Genomic DNA, 16,082 nt, shown 5'->3' on the forward strand with positions numbered 1-16,082 from the left:
AATTGCTTACAAAACGCCGTTTCCTGCCAGCGCCCCCGGCAAGTACTTCACGCCCCTCACTCTACTGAGCTACGTGTTGGTAAGCAATTACAGAATTAACACATAACAGAAAATTAAATTAAGGTGTTCTTCACAGTGACCCTGTATGCTGACGCTACATGCAGCGCTGTCAGAAATAACTCAAATTGAAATCAGAATCCCATAAACAAGTAACATCCTATCGCAAGACAGAGTTTCAAAATAGAAGGTGCCGATCCTCTTCTGGCATCCAGATAGCATTTCTCCAAGGAGAAAACTAAATTAGGAGCTCGGTGAGTCTTAAATTTAAAATTAATGAGCTCTGCCTGGTCTTTATAGGTATGTTAGCAGGTGCTGAGAGCCTCCGCCATCATTTTAATTGGGGGCTGCTATTACTTCAGGAAGCCTGTGGATTTGGTCTCACCTATCCAGGATCCACTATTACTGAAAATAGAGCATTGGCTCCAACTTTTAACTAAATTGCCATTTTGTGTTCTTGAGACTTTCTTTTTGACTAGCATAAGGTTGATCAGCTTCTCGGGAAAGTGTTAACAGTGAAGTGCCCTGTGATTTTTATTACACTGAATTCCCTGAATCTTGCCAATTCACAAGATGTCACTCCTGACAATTTTCAGTGGTGTGTGACAGCACTGTGGCCCAGGGAAAAATTGTTAAGTAGGTAAAGTGTATCTTTGGAGATCTCTCTTAATTATGAACCGCATGTTTGCATCCTCCCCAAGTTTGTATCTTGAAATTCTAGCCCCCCAGTGTGATGCTGCTTGGAGGTGGGCCTTTAGGATGTGATTAGGTCATGAGGGTGGAGCTCTTGTGAATGCTATTAGTGCCTTTACAAGACAAGGCAAGAGAGCTAGCTGGCTCTCTCTGCCGTGTGAGAACACAGCACTTATGAAGCAGGGAATGGGGGCTCTCATCAGACACTGAATCTGCTGGTGACTTCATCTTGGACTTTCCAGCCTCCAAAACTGTGAGAAATAAATATTCATGGTTTAAGCAACCCAGTCTGTGGTAATTTACTATAGTGCTAAGACATTTTTCCTCTTTCTGGGTCCTCCCTCCCCATTTTCTGGAAACCGGCCCCCTCTTCTCTAATCTCCAGGAGCCCAGGGCTGTCTTTTAAACTCCGAGGCCTGCCCTCCTCTGTGTTGCTCCATGTCCCCAAATCAGCCTCCTCTCCCACTGCTGAAACTTTAATTCCTCTGTTCCCATGGTCTAAACTAGAGGAAAGGCAAGCTAATACAGACATTCTACAATCAGTTAAGAATAACTCATGTTATTGGCACTCAGTCATCCTAATTGGCACTTTAAAAATTTGCTTTTAAATGAATTCATAGCAATGGACTGTGCAGGGAGGTATTTTGAACAGAACTTCCTAATATATCCGTGGTGCTAGAATGTGCTGAGGACCTGGGATCTCACTACTGATGTAACTGAGCAGCGGCCTTCTCAGGACATACCCCTCCCTCATGTCCTCTGCCGTACCTCCTCTCAGAAGTACCCAGATAATAGTATCTCATGCATATTCCCTGAGTTTTTCAGAGGCTCAAAACCACCACAAAAAGGAAGAAATTAACTACTGATGATCATGAGCACGTAGCCCCCAGACCTTCCAGTGCCTAAGGATTGATCACCAACAACCAATCAGAAAACTGTGCATGAGCTGATCACATACCCTGGGACGCCCCTCCCTCACCTGGCCTTTGAAAATGTTTTGCTGAAACCCTTTGAGGAGCCTGGAGATTTGGGGGGCATGCGCCACCCGTTCCCCTTGCTTGGCCCTGCAATAAACCTTTCTCTGCTCCGAACTCTGACCTTCGGTTTGCTTAGCCTCACTGTGCATCGGGCACACAGACGTGCATTAGGCAACACTGAGACACTGCCATCAGTCTGCACTGCCCACCTCTGCAGAGCAGTGAGGCTAGTTCTCCATGTGTACGACGATTCCAAGACTAAGGATACTACAGCTGGAGACAGGATGGAGACTGCACAGTTTCCTCCTTGGAGAAGTCAAGGAAGGATACATTCTTTCCACCCTGTCATTAGTGGCTCCTCCATACATTAAAAGCTGACATCATCATGAGGTACAGGTGATGTTCCTCAGTTTACAGTGGACGCCTTTATGCAGCTGAGCCTCCGTATCTAAGCACCTTCTAAGGAGACGAGGGCTTTTAAAAGGCTCAAGCCAGGACTGGGGTCACCCTGTCGCTTCTTTGGCTAGAAAATGTGGCAGCTCAGTACCCTTCAGCAGGGAGTGGTTCTTTTTCTTGTCTGTTGCCTTTCATCATGTAGAGAAACAGCTAAAGAGGTATCTGGCTGGTGGGTGTAGAAGAGACTTGTTTGGTTCAGCCGATTAACAGAGACGGTCTCAGAAGGGGGTGTGATAACGAAGTGATGGGCCTAGAAACTGGCCTCTCCCTGCTTCCCTCACTCCTGACTACGACAGGTAGGGCCCTTCTCTGAGTCTCCTCCACAGGCCAGGCCTTTTATGAGGGAGACAATGCAGCACCCGTCCAGAGCGCCCCCCACATAGAGGCAGCAGCCTGGTCGGGGGCTACCTGGAGGAGACCTGCAGAGAGGGTGGTGCAGATGAGGACAGCACACACTCTTAACTTGACTCTGAGCTTTTTAGAAACATGTGCTATAAAAAACAACTGGCACTTGTTTAGGCAAAAGTTCCAAGTTAATCTGTGCCTAAAAAAATAGCATAAGCCCTGTTTGAAGCTGACATTCAAAACAAACTGGGCTTCCCTGGTGGCGCAGTGGTTTAGAATCCACCTGCCAATGCAGGGGACACGGGTCGAGCCCTGGTCCGGGAAGATCCCACATGCTGTGGAGCAACTAAGCCCATGCACCACAACTACTGAGCCTGCGCTCTAGAGCCCACAAGCCACAACTGCTGAGCCCATGTGCCACAACTGCTGAAGCCCGAGTGCCTAGAGCCCATGCTCCACAACGAGAAGCCACCGCAATGAGAAGCCCGCGCACCGCAATGAAGAGTAGCCCCCGTTCGCCGCAACTAGACAAAGCCCACGCACAACAATGAAGACCCAACGCAGCCAAAAATAAATAAAATAAATAAATTAAAAACAAACTAACAAACCAACCCAGGCACTGCATTGTTCCTAATCTAGCTGGATGAGAAGACTGAGGAGGGGGTCACAGCAGGAAGGCAAAATGCAACCCACCCTCAGCCAGGCACTGGATGTGCGGACGGTGTCGCTTCTTGGAAGACCCTGCTGATCTGAAGATGGGTCTGGAGCTAAGCAGTTGCAGCCCTCTTGGCAGAATGCCATGCTGACGTACCTCTGGGCTACGGATCTACAGAAAGCTGGTGTGATTTACCTGTAACATTTTAGTATAGATCTAATCCAAGTTCCATTTTTAATTCAAGATCATTTTCCGGTTCTTCCTTCTTACCAGGTTTAGTGATTCAATTCATTTCCCAGGTTGCTAGGTAACAGGTTTACAAGTTTACAGCTAGGCACCTAACCCTTCCCCATGAACTCAGCCAAAGCTGGTACTTTATATTAGAGTAAAAGGAAAGAAGTGCTTTGCTGGAGGGTACATCTTTCACACAGTCTAATGGGGGCTAAAAGGAGGGGAAAAGTCATTAACACCTAATTAAGCATCCACTGCATGTCAAACGGACTGGTGGAAGGTCGCATGAAGTGAAAGTGAAAAAGCGTTAGGTTAGGGAGTGGGAAAGTTAAGTTTTAGTCCTTCTCCATGACCAGCTAGCTGTGTGACTGCAGGGCAGTCACTTAGTGAAGGTCTGAGGCCTTCGATTACGTCCAGTGCAGGATGAACACCCCCTCTATCTGACCAGGGTAGGGTTACAGAGATGCGGCGGTTAGGAGAGGACCGGTTAACAATAAAGTACAGGGGACTTCCCTGGTGGCGCGGTGGTTAAGAATCCGCCTGCCAATGCAAGGGACATGGGTTTGAGCCCTGGTCCGGGAAGATCCCACATAATGCGGAGCAACTAAGCCCGTGCGCCACAACTACTGAGCCTGCGCTCTAGAGCTTGCGAGCCACAACTACTGAGCCCGTGTGCCACAACTACTGAAGCCTGTGTGCCTAGAACCCGTGCTCTGCAACAAAAGAAGCCACTGCAATGAGAAGTCCGTGCACCGCGACAAAGAGTAGCCCCCACTCGCCACAGCTAGAGAAAGCCCGTGTGCAGCAACGAAGACCCAACGCAGCCAATAAATAAATAAATATAAATTTAAAAAAATGATGAGCATCTGAAAAAAAAGAAAGCATCAAACATGAACAATAAGCTGTGACTTCTGGTTGTGTCTTACTACAGGCTTAGTGCTCACAAGCACCACAAACTGTGAGGTCTTCACAGATGTCTATGCGTCACAAGTCCTTCACTTCAAATCAAAGTGGTTCCCCCCAGATGCTTCCCAGGGGAGGAATCTCTGGTACAAACCGAAAGCAGGACCTGGAGTTTATCAATCTGCTCCTTTCCTGCTGTGGGTCTTAATTTAGAGGCTGGTCTTTGTACAGGACCAAGTGGCACGCACGATGCCACTGCAGACACTGCTGGATGAGCACAGTTCCTTTCATACCACAACCTGAGGAAGGCTCTTCAACACTGGCTCCTCTGTGCCCCCTGAAACCAGGCCTTCAGCCCTGGCTGGTGGTGTTTCTCAGCCTTCCCCAAACTCCACCAACGCAGCTCTACACCGTTTCTTTCCTCCACCTTCTAATACAAGCTCTCTGCTTTAGGCTTCTCACACACTAACTCCTAGACCACGGCCCCGAGTCACCCACCCTCTCCCTATCCACCATTAGACTGGGGTAGGTCACTACGTCACAGGACACTGGGATGGGGACCCTGTGCAGCCCCAGTGTTGAAGTCGATGTCCCCAAATTCCTAAAACAGCCAGGCACACGTTGTCATATAGTCACAGAGAGGCTGGTTCCACCTGCTACCAACATATGCACTTTGCCTTTGCTCTGGATTCTGAAAACAGGCTGAGGACCACACTGCAAGGGCTTGAAAGAAATGCGGGCCTTCTTTATTTAGTGTCTTTATTCACACAATTATCTTTTGCGTATCTTTCATTGCTTAGATTTCCAGAGTAGTCATTAGTGAGCAGAGATCTATGAATAACTCAACTAAGTACTGGCGACTGAAGCAGAAGCATTCCCTCAAAGTCTGGGAGATCAAGATCTAGGGCCCTTGATGTGTCTGTAAGCAAAATGCCACAGGGCCGATAGCGCTCTCTCCTTCCTCTGATGGTGCAGAGTGGGTTAGAGAGGATGCAGTTAATACAGACGCACCCAGTCATACCACCAGCTTCATAGGATGACAGCCTTAAGACTCTGGAAACTTCTCAGGCCAAATACCACTTGCTCAGAAACTGTCAGAATCCAAGCCTGCTAAGGCTGTTAATCTAAGAGAGTGTCAGACTCATAAGCTAATAACATACTGCCATTCATGTTTTTCAAGTGCAAATGGGGTAGAGACAGTTGCTCCAGGTTAGGTTAAAAAAAAAATCCAAATGCCAAAGCCTTTCTTGAAATTTAGATAACAGTGAAAGCAATGCTATCTTCAGTCAGAGTTCCATAAAGTTTAGAAACTTTTAAAGCCAACTGACTATAATCTAGGGCTAAAGGAAGTTTGTGCACCAGCACCTAAAGTTGCTTCCAAGAAATAAAAAAGCAAATCAACTGGGATTTTTCTGATCAGAGTTTCCATAACTGTAATATGACAGCAGTAACTGTCAATGACACATTGCCGGGTTGGAGCATCATTCCACGTAAGGCATCTGACTCTGAGTGTGCTTTGGGTGTCATCAACTAGCACGACCAGACTGAGTTACCAGCTTTCGGCTTGAGTTTCAGAACTGCTTCTAAACCTGGGAGGTGGCTCTAAGTAGACTTGGGGAGCTTGGCCTTATTGGACTGCTGACATGGCCATCTTCTTCATTACAGAAAACAAACTGGGAAGGCTTTGAACTGGTCGATTCAGAAGCTCAGGTTTATTACAGATGGTCAAGGGTCACTGCCCACGGGACGTTTCCCGGGATCTAAATCCAGCTGCCGTGGTCCTAAATTTCCATTGTTTAAATTCACCTGTTTCATGACTTTTGTTTCCTTTCTCCAGAGTGGAGTGGGTCCAGCTGGGAGAACTAGGTAGGCAGTCCAGAAAACAAATGGTGTTAACCAACGGGCATCACCTCGTTTCCCCTATTTCTACACTTTTTTGGTTGGAAGGACGTAAGACGAAAATGCAGGACATTTGGGGGTTCTGGAGGAGGAGCAGGTCAGGTTTGAATTTACGGAGGGTGAGAGTGGTCATACCCGAGTTTTCTAGTCTAGCACCTGCACTCTGTCACCTTTGCCAAGAAAGGACACTTTCTAAGTAAAATGCAACCCAGATGTCTACACTTGACCTCAGGGCCCACAAGCTGTTCCCACTGTGAGCACAAAGTCACCGCAGAGTCACAGCACGGCCTCAGCTTCTTTTCTGATTGTGTCTCTTAAGAAAACAATACGGTTGGAACCCTCGCTTCCATCTCAATAGTTGAGAACGAAATGCAATTATATGATGTAAACGCCAGAGCATGGGTTCCCTGTGTCAGGTATTCATTACATACATCAAAAGAAAGGACAGGCCTATCTCTGGAGCAATGAAAAGACAAATGTTCTAGCCCTTCACCTGGTAACATACACTTCCTCTGGTGGAGGAATGATGACACTGGTACATTTTCACACTAGACATGATTTTTTTTCTGTTTTAATATTCTCTGGATCCAAAGGGACGTGCCAGATACTGAGTGGCCACAGTCTACTAAGGAAGGTACCAGGGAAAAGTGAAAGCAAAGTATGTGTAGGAATCCTAGATCAAGCCCCCAAATGCGATGTGCCCCCCTGTGCACGCGTGTGTGTGTGTGTGTGTGTGTGTGTGTGTGTGTGTGTGTGAGTGTGTGTACAGTTGTTTTAGGGATCATGAAAGTCAGGGGTGAGGAGTGATTAAAATGGGGGAGGTTGGGTATAATGGGAAGCAACGGATTTTAGATCATTTACTCAGGACTGTATCTGGTGTCTAAACCAAAGAGAGGTGCGGTACCCACCTTATTTGTTGCATCAATAAATTTGACTCCTTTATAAGAGACTGAAAGAATAATAGTAGGGACCTTCTTCATTTGCTCTGTAGACTTCTGAAATTAAAATTAGAAAGCTATTAGAGCAGTCTGTGTTCCATGGCAACTGCAGCACATAATTCTTTCTCTTGAAAGATAAAAATGAGCTCAAGCTAAAAACAATACACACACACACACATCAAACACACACCAAACACACACCAAACACACTCTAATTTAAATGTATGTCTCTCCTCCTGGGCTTAGCTATGGTTTGGGTTTATAAAGTATCTGCTTTGCACTTGAGGATCTAAAAAGAGCTTGTTCCGCTGCTCCATGTGGGTGACGGAATACGCCCTTTCCCTGACCCCAAGGGGAGAAATGAACAGCTCTGTCCCCTATGCAATTTCAAACAACTATTCTTTTGACTAGAGTTAAGCCACGTCAGATTGAACTCTAAGGATGAGTTTAGCATTAACAAAATACATGCCACCTCTCCCCATTTCTTCCTAGTCTCTCTCTTTCTTCAAGGCACAAGGCATGCCTGAATACGTACTTAAAACAGGGATCTAAAACACATCATTGTGGGGACTTCCCTGGTGGTCCAGTGGTTAAGACTTTGCCTTCCAATGCACGGGGTGTGGGTTTGACCCCTGGTCGGGGAGCTAAGATCCCACGTGCCTCGTGGCCCAAAAACCAAAACATAAAAACAGAAGCAACATTGTAGCAAATTCAATAAAGACTTTAAAAATGGTGCACATCAAAAAGATTTAAAAAAAAAAACATCGTGGGGCTGCCCTGGTGGCGCAGTGGTTGAGAGTCCACCTGCCGATGCAGGGGACACGGGTTCGTGCCCCGGTCCGGGAAGATCCCACATGCCGCGGAGCGGCTGGGCCCGTGAGCCATGGCCGCTAAGCCTGCGCGTCCGGAGCCTGTGCTCCGCAGCGGGAGAGGCCACAACGTTGAGAGGCCCGCGTACCACAATAAAACAAAAAACAAAAAACATCGTTGTGAATTTTTCTTGGGCCTGGCCAAATCTATAAAAGCTGATAGTTTACAGCAGAACTGCTCATGGCCACATAGGATATAATACCACTCCATGACAACTGAGCCCTCGGGGGCAGGCTGTATTTTCAGCCACAGCAAAACCGGACAGTGCAGGCAACCTACTTTATCATTCAGAGCTGCTGTAATGCCTTAGGCTAAGTTCTTACGATAGATGTTCACAATGGCTGAATGTGCTTACAGTTTGCAGCTTCTACAGTTTTATGCATCTGCAAAAAGTTTCTCTGTAATTTAGCAACTGCCTTTTCTGGTTAGTTTCATCATTCATCACAGGTCACTCACAGTCTGTTTACTTCATTTCCTGCTGTGGATACTCCTAATAATCACATTAAACATCAAGAAGAACCTACCTGACAGTTAGCCTGATGGATTTTCCAGACAAGACAGGTGAGAACATAATAGGAGAGAAAATACATAAAAAGGTGAGAGGAAACCATTTCAGTAATTCACAGACAGCACAGACTCATTAAACGGCAAAGAGAATAGGCTCTACAGATATATGTTGATGCAGGGAAACTGTAATTTTAGAGATTACTGCAGGCTTTTCCAGACCCTGTCTCTCCTCTGCTTTTACTGTTTTCTCATCATTCTGTTTATTGCATTGCACAGTCGTCTGATGACTGACATGCAAGAGCCTTCTGCTTTGAGTGTTCCACAACCAGCTGTCTTATGTATATTAAGGAAACCGAGAAAAATATGAACTTTCTTGATTTCTTCATTTATTATTACCCATTTTCCATTTTTAAACTCTGAAAATGTGACCAGAATGAAAGAAGGTTGGATAGTGTGAATGAAACTCATTGAGCTCAATAATGATAATTATATTTCATCTGTCACTTGAGCCATGGAAAAGGTGCTTCACATTTTCCTGGTTGTTTTTGACACATCTTTTTGATAGCTACTATATCCGCGTCAAGGACAAAGAACATGGATTACTGAGAGTATTACTATTTAATATTAACTGTTTCATACAGTATAGAAAAAAGCAGCTCCCTCGAAGTGCTTTTTAACTAGTTTTAAAATTACCCAGACTCAACAGTTTTCTTTTGTGATTGCCGAAAAGAGATATTATGAAATTGGAATGTAAGGATACTTTTATCTTTTTTAATGCTTTATCCAACCAACTCTTAACAATGTGCAAGATTAAGTGAAGGCAAGGCTAGAGGAAATAACATGCAGTGTGCTGATTGTAAGGCAAGGCCGTGGGCTGAATCTGTAGAGACGGGGAAGGAACAGGCAGTGGTTTGGTGGACTGAATGTGTGTGTGTGTGTGTGTCTGTGTGTGTGTGTGAAGAATTCTTTGCAAAGAGTAACAATGGGTTTTAACAAATCACCTCGCTCATCTCTTGCTGTGAATACATTCTCGTGGACAGATCTATCTGTAACATGAAATAATATACACCTAACCCAAGGTTAAAATACCAACACACTTCATGTAGTATCAAGAAAAACCCCCTAAAGAAAAGAGAAAAACCCATTTCTCATTCATTGAGCAATTGAGTGGTTATACTAGGTAGGCGGCCCATGTGCTGGAAAAATGCAGAGTCTTCTTTGGGGGATGTCACACAGATCTCAGACTGTGTGCAGACTCCGGTCTGCTGAGAGTGGTTGTCTAGTGCCGTGTTGAGAAGGATTCTGAGCCTGTGTCTGGGCTCTGTCGTAAAGAGGGTTGGGAACAACGTCTGCCATGGGAGAGGGAGAGGAAGGGGCACATGAAGCACACGTCACCGTTCCTGGCTTGGTCTGATACAGAGAGCAGCTATAACGCAAATGTTGACAAATGGGACAGAGATGTGAACAGAATGCTTCCAGACTGCTGAGCAGGGAGAGCCTCACTCTGCACGAGGAAGTAGGCAAGTCCTCATCCATTCATTCAACTAACACCGGCTGCCCGCTAGGGGTGACCGACCTGGCTCTTAAAGGTTGGATAGGAATTTTCCATGTGGCAGAAGAGGACACAGAGGCTGTTTTAGCCGCAGAATCAACACACACATAAACATCTGGAAATGAGAAATAATATAGTGGGTTTGGGTAACTGGTGGGAGATGAGGCTGGTACAATAGGTTTGGAAGACTGTGACTTACTCCACCAAGCTGGGATCCACTGGAAGCTTTTAAGTAGGGATCAGATCTCTGTTGCAAAAAGATAGTTCTGGTGGTTGGATGGACTGGAATAGCTAGAGGCTGAATGCAGGGAGGCAGGAAGCTGCGGTGTAAATTCAATTTAGAGAACCTAAGCACTGAGTTGAAGTAGATGCTCTGGAGAATGGAGGGGGGGGGCACCATTCTGATAAAGAAGAATCAAGAGGACCTGCTGACTGATCCGCACAGAAGATGGGCGAGCGGGAGGACGCCGCGGACAAAGAGGCCGTCAGCCGAGATAGGAACCTTGGAGGGGGATGTGCTTTCGCATGAAACCCTCTTGAATGTGATAATACTGTGGGGATGTCCACTAGAAAACTGGAAATAAGCATTTTCAGATCTGGAAATCCAACCACATTGAGGGGGTGGCTGAGGATATGGGAGCAGATAAAGTGGCTCAAAGAGTGAACTAGAGGAGGTCTAAGAATCACCCCTCAGGGGATGGTTAATACTTAAGAAATGGGTAAGAAGAGTCAATGAAGGAATCTGAAACCTGACAGCAGTATCACAAGTCCAGAAGAAGATTCCTTAGAAGGTGGGAGCAGTGCCTGATGCCAGGAGGACTAAAAAGGCCTAAAAATCTGTGCCTGGCACAGCGGCTGGCACACATAGGAGTGGCTGCTACTTCTACTGCGTTTCCTGGGTGAAACCCCTGGCTTGGGCAAGTAGAAAAATTTGTTGCTGATTTTATCAAGAGCAGCTTCAGGACAATGGTGACAGCAGACACAGAAAAGAACACGGTGCAATGAATGCCAAGAGGGGGACCAGAGAGCTAGAAAGACAGGCAGGTCAGGACACAGGCTCTTAGGCTGAAATGAGGGCATCAGCGGGGATTTCTGTCCTGATACTAAGATTTCACATCGTATGTCCAGCCAAGCTAAACAAAGAAGAAAAGATAAAGGATGGTCATTTCTTTCTCTTCCGTGGGTGGCAAGAAGCCCTGCTTTCCTAACTGGAGGCCACACTGGGGTCCCATCGATGCAGGCTGTATTGCGGGTGGCCACAGGTTCCAACCTGCAGGCCAAACTGTACTTCTTCTTCCACTGAGTCAAGATAAAAAGATGATGGATCTGGCCAGCCACAGAGTTCAAAGGGGCTGTGGGAGGTCTTCAGGGTAATGCACCTCTGTTAAGGCGATTATATTTCTATGAGAGATACGGATCCAACCTCTTTCTGGACTCTAGAATCTAGAGGATTTTCTGACGGTGTACTTTACAGAGCTTTACAGAGGTCTATTCACACATAATTTTAATGAAAGATGAAAGCGCACAGAAAGAAGGTAAATATACTGAGTCTTCACTGGCTAACCAGGGAGGCAAGAAATCCAATAAGTGCTTCATTTTAGGAAGGCTTTTCAGATATCAAAATGTGAGGTCCCAGGCAGCTGAAGTCCCACCCTCCCCAGCTTCTCTTCAGTGTTGTAATCACCTTCTTCTCCTGCCCAGGGACAAAGGCACCTAGTCTGGACACCACTGCTCAGGTTACAAAGCATCTGCTCTCAGGCAGCTTGGTTTCTATGACCTATCTTCATGCTTTGCTGTGTTTCTGGATGGTGAATACTCCCATATGTGTATGTTAAACATTGAAGCTTTGTTTGTTTGTATAAACAGAATTCTCTTCTTCAGGGCCATTTCCTCAGTAAAATGCTCAGGGCAAACTTTCTTTTGTGGTTCCCTTTTGTTTCTAGTTGCTTTTTACTATGCCCCACTCTGTGGAATTTCTGAGGTTTCCCGAGTCCTCAAAGCCCCTCCCTTCAGTGCCAGCTTCACAGGAGAGACTAATTTGTAATGAGGACCTCTGCATACCTAATCAGCTACATACTCAGGGGTAATGCCCCAAATTAACTTAACCTTTGCAGCATCTTGTTCTCCCACTGAAAGCTGAAAGAATAGATATTCCATTGCATTTTCTTCACAATTTCCTGAATTAAGATGACCATCCTTTTATTATTCTAAGGGAAACAGTATTTAGTTATATAGAGATGTTACATTTCTGAAACCTAAAATAAAATGCAACTTTTGAATCTTCAATTTGAAGCCAGTCCTTTATTTAGTACTTGGATTTATATTGTTTTTAAGCATCATACAGAACAGGGATAATTTTCTATCTGGAGGTGGACTGAATATTGTTCTGAAATATTGTACTTAATAGGAAAAGTAACTGAACACTTTCAAAGCATTTTTTTTTTCAAGAGGGATTTTTGGATTCACCAAGGAAGGAATCAACCTTGGTGAATCCAAAAATTCACCATCTTTTTTCTCTTCCTTTTAAATGACAAATTATGAACTGCTTGGAATATTTGTATCAAGTAAGAATTTGCCATTGAGCTTTTGTTCTAGCCTTACAGCACACCCTGAAAATATCAATAGTTTCTCATTTTCTAATGCAGAATCAACAGTATGAGAATATCCTTGTGAGATTGCAGGGACCTTTGCATCTCAGAGCAGGACTTTCACAAGTGTGAATGAGAGCAAAGAGGTTTATAACTGGGACTGGAAACACTTCAGCTGTGAGCTGTAATGTTGGATTTGAGTCCAGAGTGACATTTATGCTCTTAACAGGAATCAACTGTGCCCAGTAATCAGCACAGAGAGGAAAAAGAGTGAGGCAGTCCGTGGGGAGGAGGTCACTGACTCTTCATTCTTACAATACCCCGATAACTGCTGGCGTATTTTAAGCACAGACTGGCACAGATTTCCCAATGGTCTACTGCCATCCAACTTAGAGCATATTTTAACCTACACATGGCTACCCTGAGAACGCTTTCTAGTTAGATATTCAGTGCTGAGTTATAGCTATTAATTTTTTTTTTTTTTTTTGCGGTACGCAGGCCTCTCACTGTTGTGGCCTCTCCTGTTGTGGAGCACAGGCTCCGGACGTGCAGGCTCAGTGGACATGGCTCACGGGCCCAGCCGCTCCACGGCATGTGGGATCCTCCCGGACCGGGGCACGAACCTGCGTCCCCTACATCGGCAGCCGGACTCTCAACCACTGCGCCACCAGGGAAGCCCCATAATTATTAATTTTGCCATATAATATTTTCCTTAGTTTCAACACTTAATTATTATATTCAGTTTCAGCAAGTAAATTAAAATAGGATCAAACAATTATGTTTGGTAGCCTCAAGTGACTTTCAAATGATTAAAAAAATACACCAAACAAGCAATATTGTGGTGATTTTGTATGCAGCAAAACCAGCTACGCTGCGCGGATTATTAAGAGAGAAAAAACAGACAGCAAATCAGCCATTTAACATGAACTCTTACCCTTTGGAGCTCAGTTTCAAAGTCACTTTCTGGCCTCCCAGCCGACGGGACGGCTTTCCTTTTGCTCCCCCGCCTGCTCTGTGAGCCTCTGCCGTCCCTTGGCGTCTCGCTGCTCTGGGGTGGGGCTGTCTGCTCCCCTCAGGCACCTGAGGATGGCCCACACCTTTCTCGATTTGTCTCTCTTATAATGACTAGCACATGGTCTCAGGTGAACCCTATGAAGTTGTCATTTTTTTAAGGGTCAAAAATGGCTCAATATCAGCAATTTCATAGGGTTTGATCTAAAAGCTGCTGAAATCCATGATTGTTAAAGGAATGAGCAAACGAATTCATGTACAGCAACGAGGAAGAAGCCAGTTTTATAAAGAAGGACCACTGCCCCAGCCTCTCGACACACGGAGAACTCAGGAGACTTTTCAGAGGGCCGAGGTACTCAGAGCCAGGCATGGAGGCCTTTGAAGACCTTGGAGGAGAACCACGGATGTGACCAGAGATGCAGCAAGAGACTCCTATGGCGTGGCAAACGCGTCACAGATCTTGTGGAGTTCAGCTTCGAGGAGGGAAGGGTTAGGACTTCGTTTTGGCAACAGAAAATTGGCTCAAACTGCAAGCAGTGAGATGAGAAGGAAAGACTTCTTGAGAGGACAGAATGATTATTAGGGACAGCTGGGAAGTTTCTCCATCTGGTCTTTAGTAAGAGTTTCCCTCATCTATCCCTAATGACTTAGGGGTAAGTCTCATTTAGCTGGAAAATGAGGGTAAATGACCTCTCAAGGGCTTTTCTGGTCACAAGGACTCTGACCCAAAGGCTGGGCGAATACAGAGCCTAAGTAAGGCCACGTGACAAGAAGAGACAGTGGGCAAGCAGCAGCCATTCAAACTCCTCCTCCGGCATAAGACTCGGCTATTGTACTGTGGAGTAACTCACATACCCTGGCCAGGTCTGCACAGCACAAAGCAATGCCCTCTATCTCTATTCCTCTGGCCCTGGCTGGTATCCAGGCACTGTGGCAGACTGTTCTACCAGGATAGCCTATCTACACAGCAGCCTTACTGGAATGCCCAGTGGACCAAGGCGGTGGTTCTCAAACTTTCGAGAGCATTCAAATAACATGGAGTGCTTGGTAAATAACAGACTGTTGGGTGCCACCCCTAGAGTTTCTGATTCAGTAAGCGCTACAGGCCGAATGTTTGCATCCCCCCGAAGTTCATTTGTTGAACCCTAACGCCCAATGCGATGGTATTAGGAAGTGGGGCCTTTGCGGGGTGCTTAGGTCATGAGAGTGGAGCCTTCATGAGTGGGATTATGTGTTTATAAAAGAGGCCTGAAAGAGCTCACTTGCCCCCTCTGCCAGGAGGGCATGGTGAAAAGACGGCCATCTATGACCCAGGAAAAGTGCCCTCGCCAGATACCAAGTCTGCCAGTGCCTTGATCTTGGACTTCCCAGCCTCCAGAACTATGAGAAATAAATTTCTCCCAGTATACGGTATTTTTGTTCCAGCAGCCCAAACAGACCGAGACAGTAAGTCTGTGGTAGGGCCTAAGATTTTGCATTTCTAGCAAGTTCCCAGATGCTGCTGATGCTGCCAGTCTGGGGACCACACTTTGAGAACTTCTGCTCTAAAGATGCAGTTGATGAATTTGATTGAAAGTCACTGTCAGAACTGTTCTCTGCTGCTATACATATAGACTCAGTGTACTGCATCTTAACATTAATTCAGAGAGACATTAATTTATCAAAACACACTATGCTCCACTTGACAAGTGATTTCCAAAAATCCTTAGTTAGCAGTTAGCTGCAGCTCTTGGTCTTCAGAGCAATTAACTAGTATTTAATTCACCCTTGGTTCCTCGGGGACTGTGAAAGTATAAAACATTCTGCACATAAAATAAAGAGTTTGGGTCCTGAAGACAGATTCTAGAGTTATGTCTAGAATAGATGTTGACCAGATAGAGCTGATAAGCCCAGAGGTCATGCTGGAGATGTATGTTTTCTCGTAAAAGTTCCCCAGTTCATCCTCAACTAGGAACACATCCAAGATATTAAGTTATGCCCCTGAGAGGTGTGACAAGCAAACATCAATGCGTCTTCTTGGATTGCTTCTGGGAGTATAAATTGGAACAATGTTTTTGCAAGGCAGTTTGGCAATACTTACCCAGAGTTTCAGGATGTGTATACTCTTTGACCCAGTCATTCTACATTTAGTGGCTTATTCTAAAGACATAATCAGACCAGCTGCAAAAGACTGAGGTATAGGGATGTTACCCAAAGTATTGGTTATAATTGGAAAAAATTGAAAATGACCTAATGACCAAAAAGGGGAACTGGTTAAATAAGTTTGGTTCAGTTATGGATTGGAATATTGTTCAACCAGCGCAAATAATATTGGGGATGAACAGTTATTGGAATAAAAATGTTTCAAAATATATTGTATTTAAAAATAGATTATAAACAGGCTCAGAATATTTCCATTTT

The 16,082-nt window shown here is 45.3% G+C and overlaps 1 protein-coding gene across 20 annotated transcripts in view; it reads right to left on the bottom strand.

Annotated features, from left to right (window-relative positions):
- The window catches only part of ANKS1B (ankyrin repeat and sterile alpha motif domain containing 1B), a 1,164,750-nt gene that overhangs the window by 31,952 nt on the left and 1,116,716 nt on the right, over nucleotides 1-16,082 (bottom strand). For 18 of the 20 annotated variants that reach the window (XM_033427668.2, XM_033427671.2, XM_033427675.2 and 15 more), the window contains 2 exons: nucleotides 8,549-8,560; nucleotides 7,125-7,211 (listed from right to left, as the gene is read on the bottom strand). The exons of 1 other annotated variant lie outside the window; for it this stretch is intronic. In XM_033427668.2, the coding sequence (XP_033283559.1) occupies nucleotides 7,125-7,211; nucleotides 8,549-8,560 (99 nt within the window). The remainder of the gene's footprint in view (nucleotides 1-7,124; nucleotides 7,212-8,548; nucleotides 8,561-16,082) is intronic. One more of the 20 variants, XM_033427674.2, reaches the window with a different exon arrangement.

Source organism: Orcinus orca, chromosome 11 (genome assembly GCF_937001465.1).
Source record: "Orcinus orca chromosome 11, mOrcOrc1.1, whole genome shotgun sequence".
In the NCBI taxonomy this organism is placed as follows: domain Eukaryota; kingdom Metazoa; phylum Chordata; class Mammalia; order Artiodactyla; family Delphinidae; genus Orcinus; species Orcinus orca.